This window comes from Moschus berezovskii, chromosome 4 (assembly GCF_049115385.1).
Source record: "Moschus berezovskii isolate FMDL1 chromosome 4, NW_MosBer_1.0, whole genome shotgun sequence".
In the NCBI taxonomy this organism is placed as follows: domain Eukaryota; kingdom Metazoa; phylum Chordata; class Mammalia; order Artiodactyla; family Moschidae; genus Moschus; species Moschus berezovskii.
Window position 1 is genome coordinate 116,521,976 of NC_142463.1, and position 13,024 is coordinate 116,534,999.

At 45.8% G+C, this 13,024-nt stretch overlaps 2 protein-coding genes across 3 annotated transcripts; one reads left to right on the top strand and one right to left on the bottom strand.

Moving 5' to 3' along the window:
* Positions 1 to 145: 145 nt before the first annotated feature.
* On the bottom strand, positions 146 to 9,513 carry PFDN2 (prefoldin subunit 2). Its single transcript, XM_055402173.2, has 4 exons — positions 9,371 to 9,513; positions 1,276 to 1,364; positions 1,052 to 1,175; positions 146 to 447 (listed from the first exon to the last, which is right to left on the bottom strand). The coding sequence occupies exons 1-4, from the start codon at positions 9,443 to 9,445 to the stop codon at positions 271 to 273; spliced, it is 465 nt and encodes a 154-aa protein (XP_055258148.1). The 5' UTR covers positions 9,446 to 9,513; the 3' UTR covers positions 146 to 270.
* On the top strand, positions 9,463 to 12,447 carry NIT1 (nitrilase 1). Of its 2 annotated transcripts, none has more exons than XM_055402164.2 (7): positions 9,463 to 9,596; positions 10,161 to 10,259; positions 10,527 to 10,781; positions 10,893 to 10,996; positions 11,204 to 11,337; positions 11,510 to 11,635; positions 11,904 to 12,447. In XM_055402164.2, coding segments are annotated over exons 1-7 (987 nt in total). In that variant the 5' UTR covers positions 9,463 to 9,594; the 3' UTR covers positions 12,171 to 12,447. The 2 variants fall into 2 exon arrangements, with proteins under 2 accessions (XP_055258139.2, XP_055258140.2); XM_055402165.2 differs by lacking the exon at positions 9,463 to 9,596 and adding an exon at positions 9,733 to 9,767.
* The last annotated feature ends 577 nt before the right edge of the window (positions 12,448 to 13,024 follow it).

Consider the following 13,024-nt stretch of genomic DNA (forward strand, 5'->3'; position numbering starts at 1 on the left):
ATTTGCAAAGGAAAGGATAAAATATAAGACCTAGTCTGATACTGGGAGCCATTAACCTGATAGAACCAAAACCACAAATCATATGCTTATCCATGCCCCATGCAAATTCTACCCCTCATATTGGGTGAAAGGTTCAGGCTAGAGCTAAGCATTCTGACCAAAACATTTAATTAACAAAAAAATATTACAATAGCAGAGAAAATAATAATAACAATAAAGAGAAATTAGAAGTGGGAATTAGGGTAGAAAACAATGCGAAGGCTTTGGTTTCTAGGAGACCAACACGCCCGCTGAGCTGGCCTTAGCCCCAGCGCCTTCTGAGTTTTCCTTGGCTGCTGGCTTCTCATCTTCCCCCATGAGACGAATGTTGTGCTTTTCCCGGAATTCATTGAGTTCTTTTCCCTTTGCCTGAAGCTGTTGTGTCAGTGTCTCAATGATCTTCTGTATCTAGAGGGCAAGCGACAGGGATTATATAAGGATTTCAGGACTCCTTCCCCCATCTGTTATGGACAGTGGTTGGGGAAGTGAAGGACAAATGATTCCTCTAACCTCATCTTTAACCAAATATTAATAGTAGAGCCCAGACACTAAAAGTATTCCTTTCTTTAAAACAATGGTTTAAAAATTTTAGTATACATGAGAATCACCTGGGCTGATTATTTTTAAAATGCTCTTCGTGGCTCCCATCCCCAGCAGTTTTGAATCAGTGGGTACAAGAGAGGGTCTGGGAAGCTGCATTTTAAATTAGTCCTCCAGGTGATCTGGATGCAGGTACCCATGGACTACACTGTGAAAAACACCACTCTAACCACCTTCCTTCTCCCAACTCAGCCAGGTCACAGAACCCACGGTGAGAGGCACAGTCAGCAACTCCTTTCTCTGAGGAGTTAGACTTAGCATAACATAAAGAGCATAGGCCAGCAGGCTCTTTATGCTGTCTTCAATGTGAGTCCCTACCCACACTTTCCTCCCCACATTCCCTAGAGTCCGAGCCTCCCCTTTCTTGCGCCGTGGTTTCTATGGCGGGGGGGGGGGGGGGGTTCTGGCTCACCTGCTCCTTGTTGCTCTCCAAGGCAGGCAGCACCTCTTTGACGGTCCGCTCCACCAGCACCCCTCCAACCATGCGGTAGCATTTGCGGGTTTCATCCACCTCCTTCAGAGTATCAATCACTAGGCTGAGGTAGAAGGACAAAGTAGGGTCTGAGAACTCAGTCCCACTCTACCGCAACCCTCGAAGAAGCAGCCCATCCAGCTCTCCTGCTGTTTGCGCCTCACCTGTGCTCATTCAACTCCATCTCCAGCTCAGCTGCTTTGGATGCCAGGCCCCGCTGTTCCTGCCTGAGACGGTTGAAGCCAGCAATTACCTAAGAAGATGAGAAAGAGACAAGGTGAGAGAGGGCACAGTGGAAATGGCAGAGGGTCAGCATACAAGCGACTCACTGGGAAAGACCCTGACACTGGGAAAGACCGGAGACAGAAGAGGACGGCAGAGGGTGAGACGGCTGGATGGCATCTCCGACTCAATGAAAACTAATCTGAGCAGACTCCAGGAGACTGCAGAGGACAGAGAAGCCCGGCATTCTGGAGTCCATGGTGTCGCAAAGAGCTGGACACGCCTTATCCACTGAACAGCAGCATACAACACAGCATGGCAGGCTTTACAAAGATGCAGTGGTAGGCACCTACCTGGCAAAAGGAGTAGAACACAGCCTGCAGTTTGTAACTTATGTCTGTCCGGAACTCCATTTAACCAACACAGTGCCAGCGAGGTGGCTAGACCATCCTGCTACTTAGTTTGGTGAGGACTGGGCATTTGTTATAAGAATGGAGGTGGAGAGCTACTGGAACACCTACAGGGGAGCTTAAACTTGCAGGTAAAGGAAAGGCTTTGTCGTGAGTAATTCTTGTTTGGGTCTATCCAGCATCCCTCTCGTTAGGGAACTGCCCCTCCTAATTCACTGGGGTTCTTGTGGGGCTACTAATTACAGGACCCTTGCTCCTTGACCACAGGGACAGTAACCTATTCTATACTAGAGTCTCTCTACAGGAGAGACAAACAGGTACAAAACGCAGCTGGAGCTAAGACACCTAAGTGAGTATTCAGTCATCTCTGACATTTTGTGACGTTATGGACTAGAGCCCACCACGCTCTTCTGTCTATGAGATTTTCAGGCAAGAATACTGGAGTGGGTTGCCATTTCCTCCTCCAGGGGATCTTCCCAACCCAGGTATCCTTTCCTGTGTCTCCACCATTCCCTGTGTCTCCTGCATTGCAGACAAATTCTTTACCATCTGAGCCACCAGGTAAACCCCAACACTGACAGTTGTCCTGTAAAGATTATCCTCTATTCCTTTCCTGAAATCCCTGAAGCTGCCCTAGTTCCTGAACTTTGTGTGGCCTAGATCATTAATGTTTCTTTTCACTGTGTTCAATTCTGTGTTCAGTTCTACCACCATCCTTCTAAAACAGTCCTTTAAAAAAAAAAAGTGGTCCAAAGCCCATATCTGCAGCCTGTAAATCCTAACTGATAACAGGTTTCCTGAGAGAGAATGCCTTAACTGAAGCCTAAAGGATGAGAAATTGGGGGTGAGGGTGGGGTGGGTAGTGGTGCAAAAGAAGCATAATAACATACTTAACAACCCAGAGAAGTGATTACGACCAGCTGCTTCTTCCCCAGAAACTGAGCAGAGAATTAAAACAGACTGAAAGTCAGCCTGGGTACTAATACCACCACCAGCAACACATCTAGTATAGCGCTCTGATGACTGTATTTGGAAAGAAATATCAGATGAAAGACAAAAGACTAGGTTTCAAGTTTTGTCTCTGTCACATACTGTGACAATTATACAATCACTGGGAGTGAGGCTCCAGGCCTCAGTTTTTCAGAAAAGATCTCCCATGAAATTCTGATGTGCAGCCAGAACTGAAAACCACTGGGTTACTCTCTCTGAGCCTTAGTTTTCTTACCTGTGATATGCAGATGATACCTACTTCATAAGGCTGCTGTATCACATGAATGAATTAATGAGGAACAGTTTTGTAAGCAGTGAAGTACGTTAATTACTATCATGACCTCTCTCCAAACGGAATGTCCCTTGGACCCTCACGGTCAGCTGAGAGCAACAGGCCCATTCATTCAAACCATTACCAAATCTCTCACGGTCACTTCCATCATCTCCATTCTCACTGCCATCGATGACTAAACACCTCATCTTTACTAGGATCCCTTATTTCTAGCTCTCTCTCTGCAAGATTCATATACAGCTAATATCATGATGTCCCGTACCACCTCTGCATCCCTTCTACTGCCCAATAAATAAAGGAATAGATCTAACTAGGAACTTGTCATTCCAGCAGCTTGTTTCCCTCTCCCAACCATCATCCTTTCATCTCAGTCTGCTTCATCCACTCATTTCAGCGGATGCATCGGCAATCTCACTCATCGACAAGCTGTTTTTCCTTCACTTTCATTCAGTTCAGTTCAGTTCAGTCGCCCAGTCGGGTCCGACTCTTTGTGACCCCATGAATCACAGCACGCCAGGCCTCCCTGACCATCACCAACTCCCGGAGTTCACTCAAACTCATGTCCATCGTGTCAGTGATGCCATCCAGCCATACATATACATTTGGAAACAATTAGTACAATAATATTAGTTAATATATCCATCACCTCAGTTACTTCTGTGATGAGAACTTTTAAGATTTCTGCTCATAGCAACTTTCAAGTATACAACACAGTATTGTTAACCACAGTCGTCATGCTATACGTTAGATCTCCAGAACTTATTCATGTTATAACTCCAATTTTGTTACCTTTTGACGCCTTCACTCATTCCCCCTCTTCCCACTCCAAAGCAACAATCTACTCTGTTTCTATGAGTTCAATTTTGTTTTTTTTATTCCACATATAAATGAGATCATTAAGTATTTGTCTTTAACTTATTTTCACTGAACATAATACCTTCAGGGTTCATTCATTTTGTCACAAATAGCAGAATTTCCTTCTTTTTTACAGGTTAATAATATTCTCCTGTGTGTGTATATATGTGTGTGTGACATTTTATGTATTCATCTACAGGACATGGTATTCTAATTTTTAAGGGCTATATAGCATTTAAACCTTATTGAATACATAAACCATCTAACCATTCTTCTCTTGTTGGGACATTTAGGTTATTTCCAATTTTTCTGTAATAAATAGCATAGATTTTACATATCTGGACAAACAGTACAAAAACTTTACAGTCATTTCTCTTGAATCATATTCCCCCAAGTAAGACTGAGTCCAAAGGGTCTTAACATTATCACAGTTTCTACTGCGTTGCTCTGAGCTTCTCCAAGATGACTGGATGGCTTTACAGTGCTACCAGCAATGTCATGGTTGTACCTAATGGGGGCTTACATTACCGATGTTAATCTAGTAATTTTTAGAGCAGGAAGAGATCTTAATTCCAGAAGCCTTGGAATCATCCTCAACTCACTATCCACCCTCAATCAGTTAACTTCTGAATCATATCTACCTACTGAATACCGCAAATCCATCCGCGATCATCTCTTAACTGTACTACTGAGCCTCCTAGGCGAGTGGCACACTTGCCTCCTTCAATTCATTCTCCACACTTCAGCACAAGTAACCTTAAATTTAAATCTAACCATCCTATACCTAAACCTTCCATTATTCCCACCGCTTACGGGATAAACCCAAACTCCTGAAGACAGCAGAAAAAAAGCCCTATAGACCTCGTCCTCTGTGGCCTCTCGCAATCAGCCCTTCTCCCACCCATCACTGTCAGGTGTCCGCGCTGCGGGCAGATTCTTTACCGTGAGCCACCAGGGAAGCCCACTGCTCAGCAGAACCACTTGCAATTCCCCTATCATTTCCCTTCAGGCATTTGCAGAAAATCTGCACCCTACCTAGCACACCCACCCAAACCTTTCTCACCACATTTTTCTCTGCCTAACTTTAATTCGTTCTTCACGTTTCAACACAGATTCTTCTGGGAAGCAGTTCCTGCCATCCCCTAGTCCCATATCAACTCCTTGTATGTACTCATATATAAGCGCCTATCAATTTCTTACACTTTTTGATAGAAAACTTTTTCTATTTTCACACACTATGTTCTTTGTTTTCCATCATAACGCCTACCTCTAAACTTTATTGTTATCTTCTTTGAAAATTTAAAATATGTAAATACAACTTCTTTTAAAATACCTGTATCTTTTATAGTCCTACAATAACCTGCCTTCCTTCCACCACAGTTTGCACAGTAAGGGTGCACTATTATGTGCCAGGCACTCTGCTAGGCTCTTTATTTCATTTAATTCCAAAACAAACAACAAAAGCAACAAAAAACATTCTAAGACATGTACCTTCATTATAAGACATTTTACCTTCCGTGAAACACAGATCATGAAGCCAAGGCTGGTGGCATGTTGGGGTGGATGAAGTAACACGGTGGACTGCAGGACTGCTGCTTTTACCACGGTCTAAGAATCCATTTTCTATTAATGTATTATTCCTGGCTTTCAATATAATAATCTTTTCATGAGTCAAACTATTTCCATTTGATTTATTTTTGTTTTCTTTCTTTTTTGTTTGATACCATATAGTTTTGATAAGTATGGGGGAAATCTATAATCATTATATTTATCACCCAAAAGTCTTATCTACATGATATTTACTCTTACTGGGTTTAATGGAAGAATAAAAGACGTAGAGAATTATGACTGGATGCATCTGAAAAAGCATTTTCTGGGCTGTCACTGCACTTAATATCTTCTTTTTAGTTCAGTGCCCCCTTTTCTGACTAACATGTGCTGTGTGCTTAGCTGCAGTCACGTCTGACTCTTTGTTATTCCCTGGACTATAGCCTGCCAGGTGCCTCCGTCCATGGGGGTTCTCCAGGCAAACATATTCAACTCTAAAAATTTTTCTGAGCTTATCAAATGATGATTCTCATCCTTTCTCTTCATCAGAGTTTTCAGGACCAGTCTATACTCACCGCCTCCACCTCCTCACCTCCCAATTCACTTTATTCATTTAAATGTTTGATCACGCCTTGAGGCTTGTGGAATCTTAGTTCCCTGACCAGGGATTGAACCTGGGCCACAGCAGGGAAAGCACCAAGTCCTAATCACTGGATCAGCAGAGAATTCCCAAGTTATGTCTTTTTTGAATCTAAGTTTTTTTCACCAAAAGATTGAAGGTATCTATCTCATACAATGTTGTGAGGATACATTAATTACATCAAGGACTTAGGACATTATCCAACATACAACAGATTGTCAATAAACAGGACCTGCTATTATTATAAAACAGCTCCACCTAAATGTCCTATAGATACCTTAAGCTCAGGTCATTCAAAGCTGAACTTTCTTTTACTCCTTTTTTCCCCCCTTTTTTGGCAACTCAAACAGCATGTGGGACCCTAGTTCCCTGACCGGGGTTCAAACCCGCACACCCTGCACTGGAAGCTCGGAGTCTTAACCACTGGGCCACCAGGGAAGTCCTTTTACTCCATTTTAAACTGCTCCTCTTCTTGTCTCCCCTCTTTCTGCTAATGACACAACTCCAGCCTGGTAGGAAACCCTGGTTTCATCTTTGAACACACCCTTATCCCATCAACTGCCAAACTTATTGCCTCTACCTCAGCAAGTTTTCTTAGGCTTACTGACATTGGTCATGCCAACTGAAGGCCTCGTTACCTCTTGCCTGAGGTTCTGCAACAGTTAGATTATCTCCCCACTTTTAGACTCTCTAAATCCATACTATACGTTGTTGCTAATTCTTCTAGTACTTGGATGACACAGAAAAATATTCATGATATAGTATTAAGCTTAAAAGCAGATTATGAAATAGCAAATAACTATTTAGAATACTATTTGAAATTAAAGATGTAAATGTGTAAAATACACGTGTAAAAAAACATAAAGGAGGGGAAAACCTCTCAAAGGATACATTTCAAAATGGTAAGAATAGTTATCTCTGGATAGTAGGGCCACGGGTAATTTATTTCTTATCTTGTACTTTTTCTTGTGTTTTCTACAATGAATATGTATTATTTTATGCAATAAAAAAAATCAATGGTATACTCACTGCTTACATCAAAAAGTCCTGAATTCTTTGCCACGCAAAGACTCAGTACACTTTAAGGACTATACCTTTCTAACTTATAACTCATGGTTTAGCTAAACAAAGTAGTCACTGCACTTCATGTCAATCTACCATTTCTCTAGATCTCCTCTTACCATATTCTCTATATTTTGTTTCTACTGCCATCTGTTCAAATTTATCCAATCCTTCAGGCTCAGCTCAAATATCTCTAATAGGATAACGGTATAAGCAGGAAAAAATAGGTCTGTCTGATTCTCAAGTCCCTCAATTAAAAACTCTCTCAGTCTGAGTAAGTTAAAGCCTCTGAAACGCAAACATTCCGAGGACAACACTGCTACTTCAAATGGCAGTAATTAAATAACAGAAGATAAGTGCCCGGCACAATGTGCCACTTGCCTCCATCCTGTCTCTATGGCTCAGAGTTGAAGCAGTGATAAATATTTTTTACCCAGTGTTCTCTCTGGAACACAAACAAAGGTCAGAGAATGTTAAGCAAGAAACAGCCTCAGAACTCAATTACCACAATTCTTCAGTCTGTTTTGACAGCCTCTTTTTCTCTATCATCCCTTAAAACTGGTTTCACTGTGTTCTACTTCTTTTTTCAGTTTCTGTATAAACCTTAGGTGATTTCACCCACAACCATGGCTTTATCTACCATTCATAAACGTATAATTCTCTGTATCTCCAATTCAGATTTCTTTCTGTAACCTGACATTATGAATCAAACTATCTACTAAATGTCTCTATCTGTATGTACCACAAGAAACTCAAATTCAAACTTATTTTCTCCCCAAACCTGTACATCTTCCTACATTCCCTAAAGGCACCATCCAAGGCAGAAACCTGAAGGACATCCAAGATTCCTCTTATGTCCCCTTTTCTCCACTTCCAAATGTTGCTGTAATCCATTAAAAGCTTTAAGTCTACCTGCATCCCAAACATATCAGGAAGTTTCATGCCACAGTGTTTTTAAACAAATTATTCCCTCTACCTAGAAAATCCTCCAGTTCCTTCTTTGAGTAACTTCTCCCATCCTTTAGAACTGAGCTGAAAGATTATCTTTTTTACAAAACAAAATAATTAATATTTATTATGCACATCAGGTACTTTGGCCACCTGATGCGAAGAGCTGACTCATTTGAAAAGACCCTGATGCTGAGAAAGACTGAAGGCAGGAGGAGAAGGGGACGACAGAGGATGAGATGATTGGATGGCATCACCGACCCAAGAGACAACTCCGGGAGTTGGTAATGGACAGGGAGGCCTGGCGTGCTGCAGTCCATGGGGTCGCAAAGAGTCACACGACTGAGCGACTGAACTGAACTGAAGCACACAGTATATTTTGTTTTATATCACTGTACAAAACACTTTGTATACGTTGTCTAAAAACTCTTCTCCCCTCCCCCAAAATTCCATAACACTTCATATCTCTCATACATATACTTCTGCCTCACATTAGCATTTTGTGTATGTCTTATTTTTCTCACCAGACTAAAAGCTCTTTGATTGCGGGAGTCAGTTTTAAAAATCTTTATGCAGAATACCTCTGCCTATAGTAACTGTTCAAGAAATAACTGATACACGAACCTATAATTAAAAGAGCTGTTGTTTTAATTACGTTTTCCTATTACACGGATTTCTTCCCAACCGTAACAGACACTAGCCCCACTATCAGCAAACCACGGTTCCCAAGCCACAAACGGCCTTCTGATTAACTTAGCAAACGTTTCCCGGGGCTAGGCACTGGGAGAAATGCATGCTCCAATTTTTAGTAAAGGGTTTCTGGTGTCTAAATTCAGTCTAGGAATGACTCTCAAATCCAAACAGTAAGAAGCACTAGACTGTTGGAGTATGTGAGTCACGTGGCTTTGCAGTGACGACGATTTTCAGGGCCCAGTAACAGAGTCCACTGCCCGTCCGTCGACTGACCCCCTAGGACTCGTCGCGACCCGCCCCACCTCGCCGTACCGCGGTCCACGGTGCGGGGGGAACGTGGGGCCAGCGGCCAGCCACCTTCCCTCCGCCCCGCGCCGTTCGCTCGCCGGGGCACCCAACCCGCCGAGGGGCGTGGCCCTCACCGACCCGCCCGCCGCCGTCGCCCCGGGGCGCGGCCAGCTCCTCCAGGGACCCTCCCCGGCGCGGACGGCCGCGACCGCGGGGCTGGAGCAGAGGCCGGCGCGGCCACGGGCGCCCCCACGCTCACGGCGGCTCTGGGCCCCGCCAGCGCGCCCCGCCTCACGCTCGCCGGCCCTCACCTGCTCCGCGGACAGCGCCCCCCTCCCCGTGCCGCTGCCGCCGCTCCGGCCGGCGCGACCGCCGTTCTCCGCCATCTTCGCCGCCCGCTGGGCTTCCGGCCCCCGCGGCCCGGCCCCTGCCCTGCGTCACGTCCGGCCGCGCAGACACCGCCCCCCGGCCCTGCGCCGCCGCCTCCAGGCCGCAGCTTTGTGCGGGTCCCGCGGACGATTCTGGCCGTGTCTTAATGTAGGACCTACCGCCTCTCCCGCCCGCCCGCCCCGATGAATGCCACCTGCGGTGCTGTAACTTGTGCAACAGAGACGCTGCCCCTGGGAGGCGCGGGAAAGACAGGGTTACCTGGAGAGCGGGGCGCTGGCTGAGATCGGGGTGCCAGCGCCCCCTGCCCACCACCGGGTGGTGAGAACCGAGGGAGGGTGAACTTCCCCCAAAGATTCTGCTGGGGAAATACGCTTTGCGTCAGTAAAACTGACCGTGCAGCTGCACAGTCAAGAAGAGACGCTGGGAAGACCAAGGAAGTATCTCGGACATGACTTTTGAACTGCGGAAACATTTGTCTGAGGAAAAAGGCTTTAATTTAATGTGACATCAAAGGCCTTTCCTCCATCTTCCCACTTTATGATCTCTTCCGGTAGCCCATAATTACCTGTGATAAAGAATGTTTTGACAATTTGGGAGGTTCTACAGGGAGGGTCCTGATTCAGCCTCACAGTATGAAGAGAGAAGTCAGGGGATCTTAGAAATTTATTGCTTGAGAGTGGAGTTGGTGTCCTGATTTTTCACTTTCTTCAGGCTGGGCTTCATCATCAGGCCTCCTCACCAACTCCTGTCCCTTCTTTCGTGTCCTGGACTCCGGATACCTCGATTTTCAGTACTTTGTTCTCCACCCAGGTAACATGTTCTGCTGTGCTCAGTTGCCTGGCACGTAATAGATGCTCAGTAAATGTTTGTTAAATGTATGGATGGTGGGAAACACTGGGGCACCAACCATCCACAGAAATATTTGATCAGTGGGTCATTATGCCATGGGTCAGTGTGCCCTGTAAGAGTGAAATCAAAGGAAACTCCACCCTTCCTGTCTCCCTATTTTAACTTCTTATCCTTAAACTTAGGTTTCCCCATGCTAGTCAGTCTGAGGCCTGCCTGTGTCATTTACAGACTCAGAACCATGGCCATCTCATCTTCTTCCTGGGAACTGCCCCTGGTGGCTGTGTGCCAGGTAACATCGACCCCAGACAAGGAGCAGAACTTTAAAACATGTGCTGAGCTGATTCGGGAGGCTGCCAGACTGGGTGCTTGCCTGGCTTTCCTGCCTGAGGCATTTGACTTCATTGCACGGGACCCTGAAGAGACACTACGCCTGTCTGAGCCACTGGGTGGGAACCTTTTGGAAAAATATACCCAGCTTGCCAGGTATCAAGGAAAGGGGGAGGGAGAGGTAGTTTCTTTTTGAGTTATGTCCTAGGATTGCCAGATATGAGGGTAGAACCTTGAGAAGAGTTGTCAGTGTCCCCTCCCCCTCAGGGAATGTGGACTCTGGCTGTCCTTGGGTGGTTTCCATGAGCGTGGCCAGGACTGGGAGCAGACTCAGAAAATCTACAACTGTCATGTGATTCTGAACAACATGGGTGAGACTCTTTAGCCTGCCTCCTCAGGCAATTCTACCTAAGATTCTCCAGAATTCTGTTTTCTCAACTGTTTCCTTGGCCAGGGGTTTTGGTGGGTATTTGTACTTCTGTTCTAGCCTATAAGCTACCTGCTCTTTGGGAGGAGAGGATCCAAGCTGGCTTTCTAGGGCACCAGCACTGACTCTTCTTTCTCCCTCTTAACTCTAGGGTCAGTAGTGGCCACCTACAGGAAGACGCATCTGTGTGACGTAGAGATTCCAGGACAGGGGCCTATGCGTGAAAGCGACTCTACCATACCTGGGCCCAGTCTCGAGTCTCCTATCAGCACACCAGCAGGCAAGGTGGGCACAGTGAAAGGATGAGGGTAGGAGAGGAACAAGAGGGAAGGGAACGGGAATACTTTAAAGTGGTGGTAGCGGACAGAAAGCCCTAAGGAGTAGGGTAGCAGCAGGGTTATGACAAAATGCTGTGACATAAGGGCAGGGGGGCTAAATAGGCTGTTTTTCATTCCAGATTGGTCTAGCTATCTGCTATGACATGCGGTTCCCTGAACTCTCTCTGGCACTGGTTCAGGCTGGAGCAGAAATACTTACCTACCCTTCGGCTTTTGGATCTGTTACAGGCCCAGCCCACTGGGAGGTAAGAGAATACTTCTTCAGAACATAAGGGCCTTTTCTTACTTCATTCTCCTTCCTTGGTTCTACCAGTTGAAAGATTTTCTTTCTTCTTCCCACCTAGTGGGAAAATTCATTTCCCCAGATTGTTGCCTCTCAAGAGTAGTAAATCTTTCACAGGCAGTTACCAGAATGGTCACAATGGGTAGACTGGGCTGTAATGTCCATGGCTTATCACTGCCCTACCAGCTGCTACATGCACTTCAGTGAACACCTACCTCCTCCACCCCTAGGTGTTGCTGCGGGCCCGGGCCATTGAAACCCAGTGCTACGTAGTGGCAGCAGCGCAGTGTGGACGCCATCATGGGAAGAGAGCAAGTTATGGCCACAGCATGGTGGTAGATCCCTGGGGAACAGTGGTGGCCCGCTGCTCTGAAGGACCAGGGCTTTGCCTTGCCCGAATTGACCTCAACTATCTGCAACAGTTGCGCAAACAACTGCCTGTGTTCCAGCACCGCAGGCCTGACCTCTACGGCAATCTGGGCCACCCAGTGTCTTAAGACTTCTGACTTCTGTCCACTGAGACCTCCATTGTGAGCTGGTGGTGTTGTGACTTGTAGGCAGGACCCAGGCGCAGCTCCCCTCACTTGGAGAACCTTGTCTCTTGATGGAACACAGGCTCAGCTTCTTGGAAAAGAAGAAACTTTCACCTGAGCTCAGATTTCAGTTTCAGAAAGGTGGAATTTAATATAGTCACTGTTTATTTCATGAAAACTGAAGTTATGCTGAGGGCTGAGCAGCACTGGCATTGAAAAAAAATATAATCATCATAAAGTCTGTGTCTGAATATCTCTTTTGGGAGCTGAAAGGGGAGGTGGTATTGTACCAGCTGGACTAGGCTCCAGTTCTAGGCCTCCTGCCTTATTCAACATGCCTCCCTACCTAAAGAAAAGTGCAACACTCAGTGCATGTCCCAGCCCCATGCTCCCAAGCCTGGGAGTGGGAGTGAGGGTAGAGGATGGGGAAAGAAAAAGAAGAAAGGCATTGAGACCGAATCACTTCACTCTCACCTATGATGCCCTTTGCCCAAGCCAGAAGAAAGCAAAAGGGGAAAGGGCTGCAGGGTACATTATTTATTTTCACTTGAACATGGAAAGAAAGTGTCACACTCCCCCTTCCCCTTTTCAGGGGGAGTGTATTTTAACCAGCAGCCGCTTCTCCACCCACCCTGTGTGTGTGTGTCTGTACACACACCACAGTTGGGACAGTGACGAGGCTGACCTAGTCCTCTTACCTATTACTCCTTTGAAGAGGGTTTGACAGAGAGGGAAAAGGAAGGAGCCACACCAGGCAGAGGTTTCAAGCCATGGAATGGAGGAAACGAGGCAGAGAGGAGCAGCACCAGAGGCCAGGA

What these genes read in the sequence shown, in the direction of transcription:
- NIT1 (XM_055402164.2), top strand. An exon ending in TGTGATTCTGAACAACATGG is followed by an intron (nt 10,997 to 11,203) that starts GTGAGACTCTTT and finishes TCTTAACTCTAG; the next exon opens with GGTCAGTAGTGGCCACCTAC. An exon ending in TCAGCACACCAGCAGGCAAG is followed by an intron (nt 11,338 to 11,509) that starts GTGGGCACAGTG and finishes TTTTCATTCCAG; the next exon opens with ATTGGTCTAGCTATCTGCTA.
- PFDN2 (XM_055402173.2), bottom strand. Translation starts at nt 9,445, where the DNA reads ATGGCGGAGAACGGCGGTCGCGCCGGCCGGAGCGGCGGCAGCGGCACG. An exon ending in GGGCGCTGTCCGCGGAGCAG is followed by an intron (nt 1,365 to 9,370) that starts GTGAGGGCCGGC and finishes TCATCTTCTTAG; the next exon opens with GTAATTGCTGGCTTCAACCG. An exon ending in TGGAGAGCAACAAGGAGCAG is followed by an intron (nt 448 to 1,051) that starts GTGAGCCAGAAC and finishes CTTGCCCTCTAG; the next exon opens with ATACAGAAGATCATTGAGAC.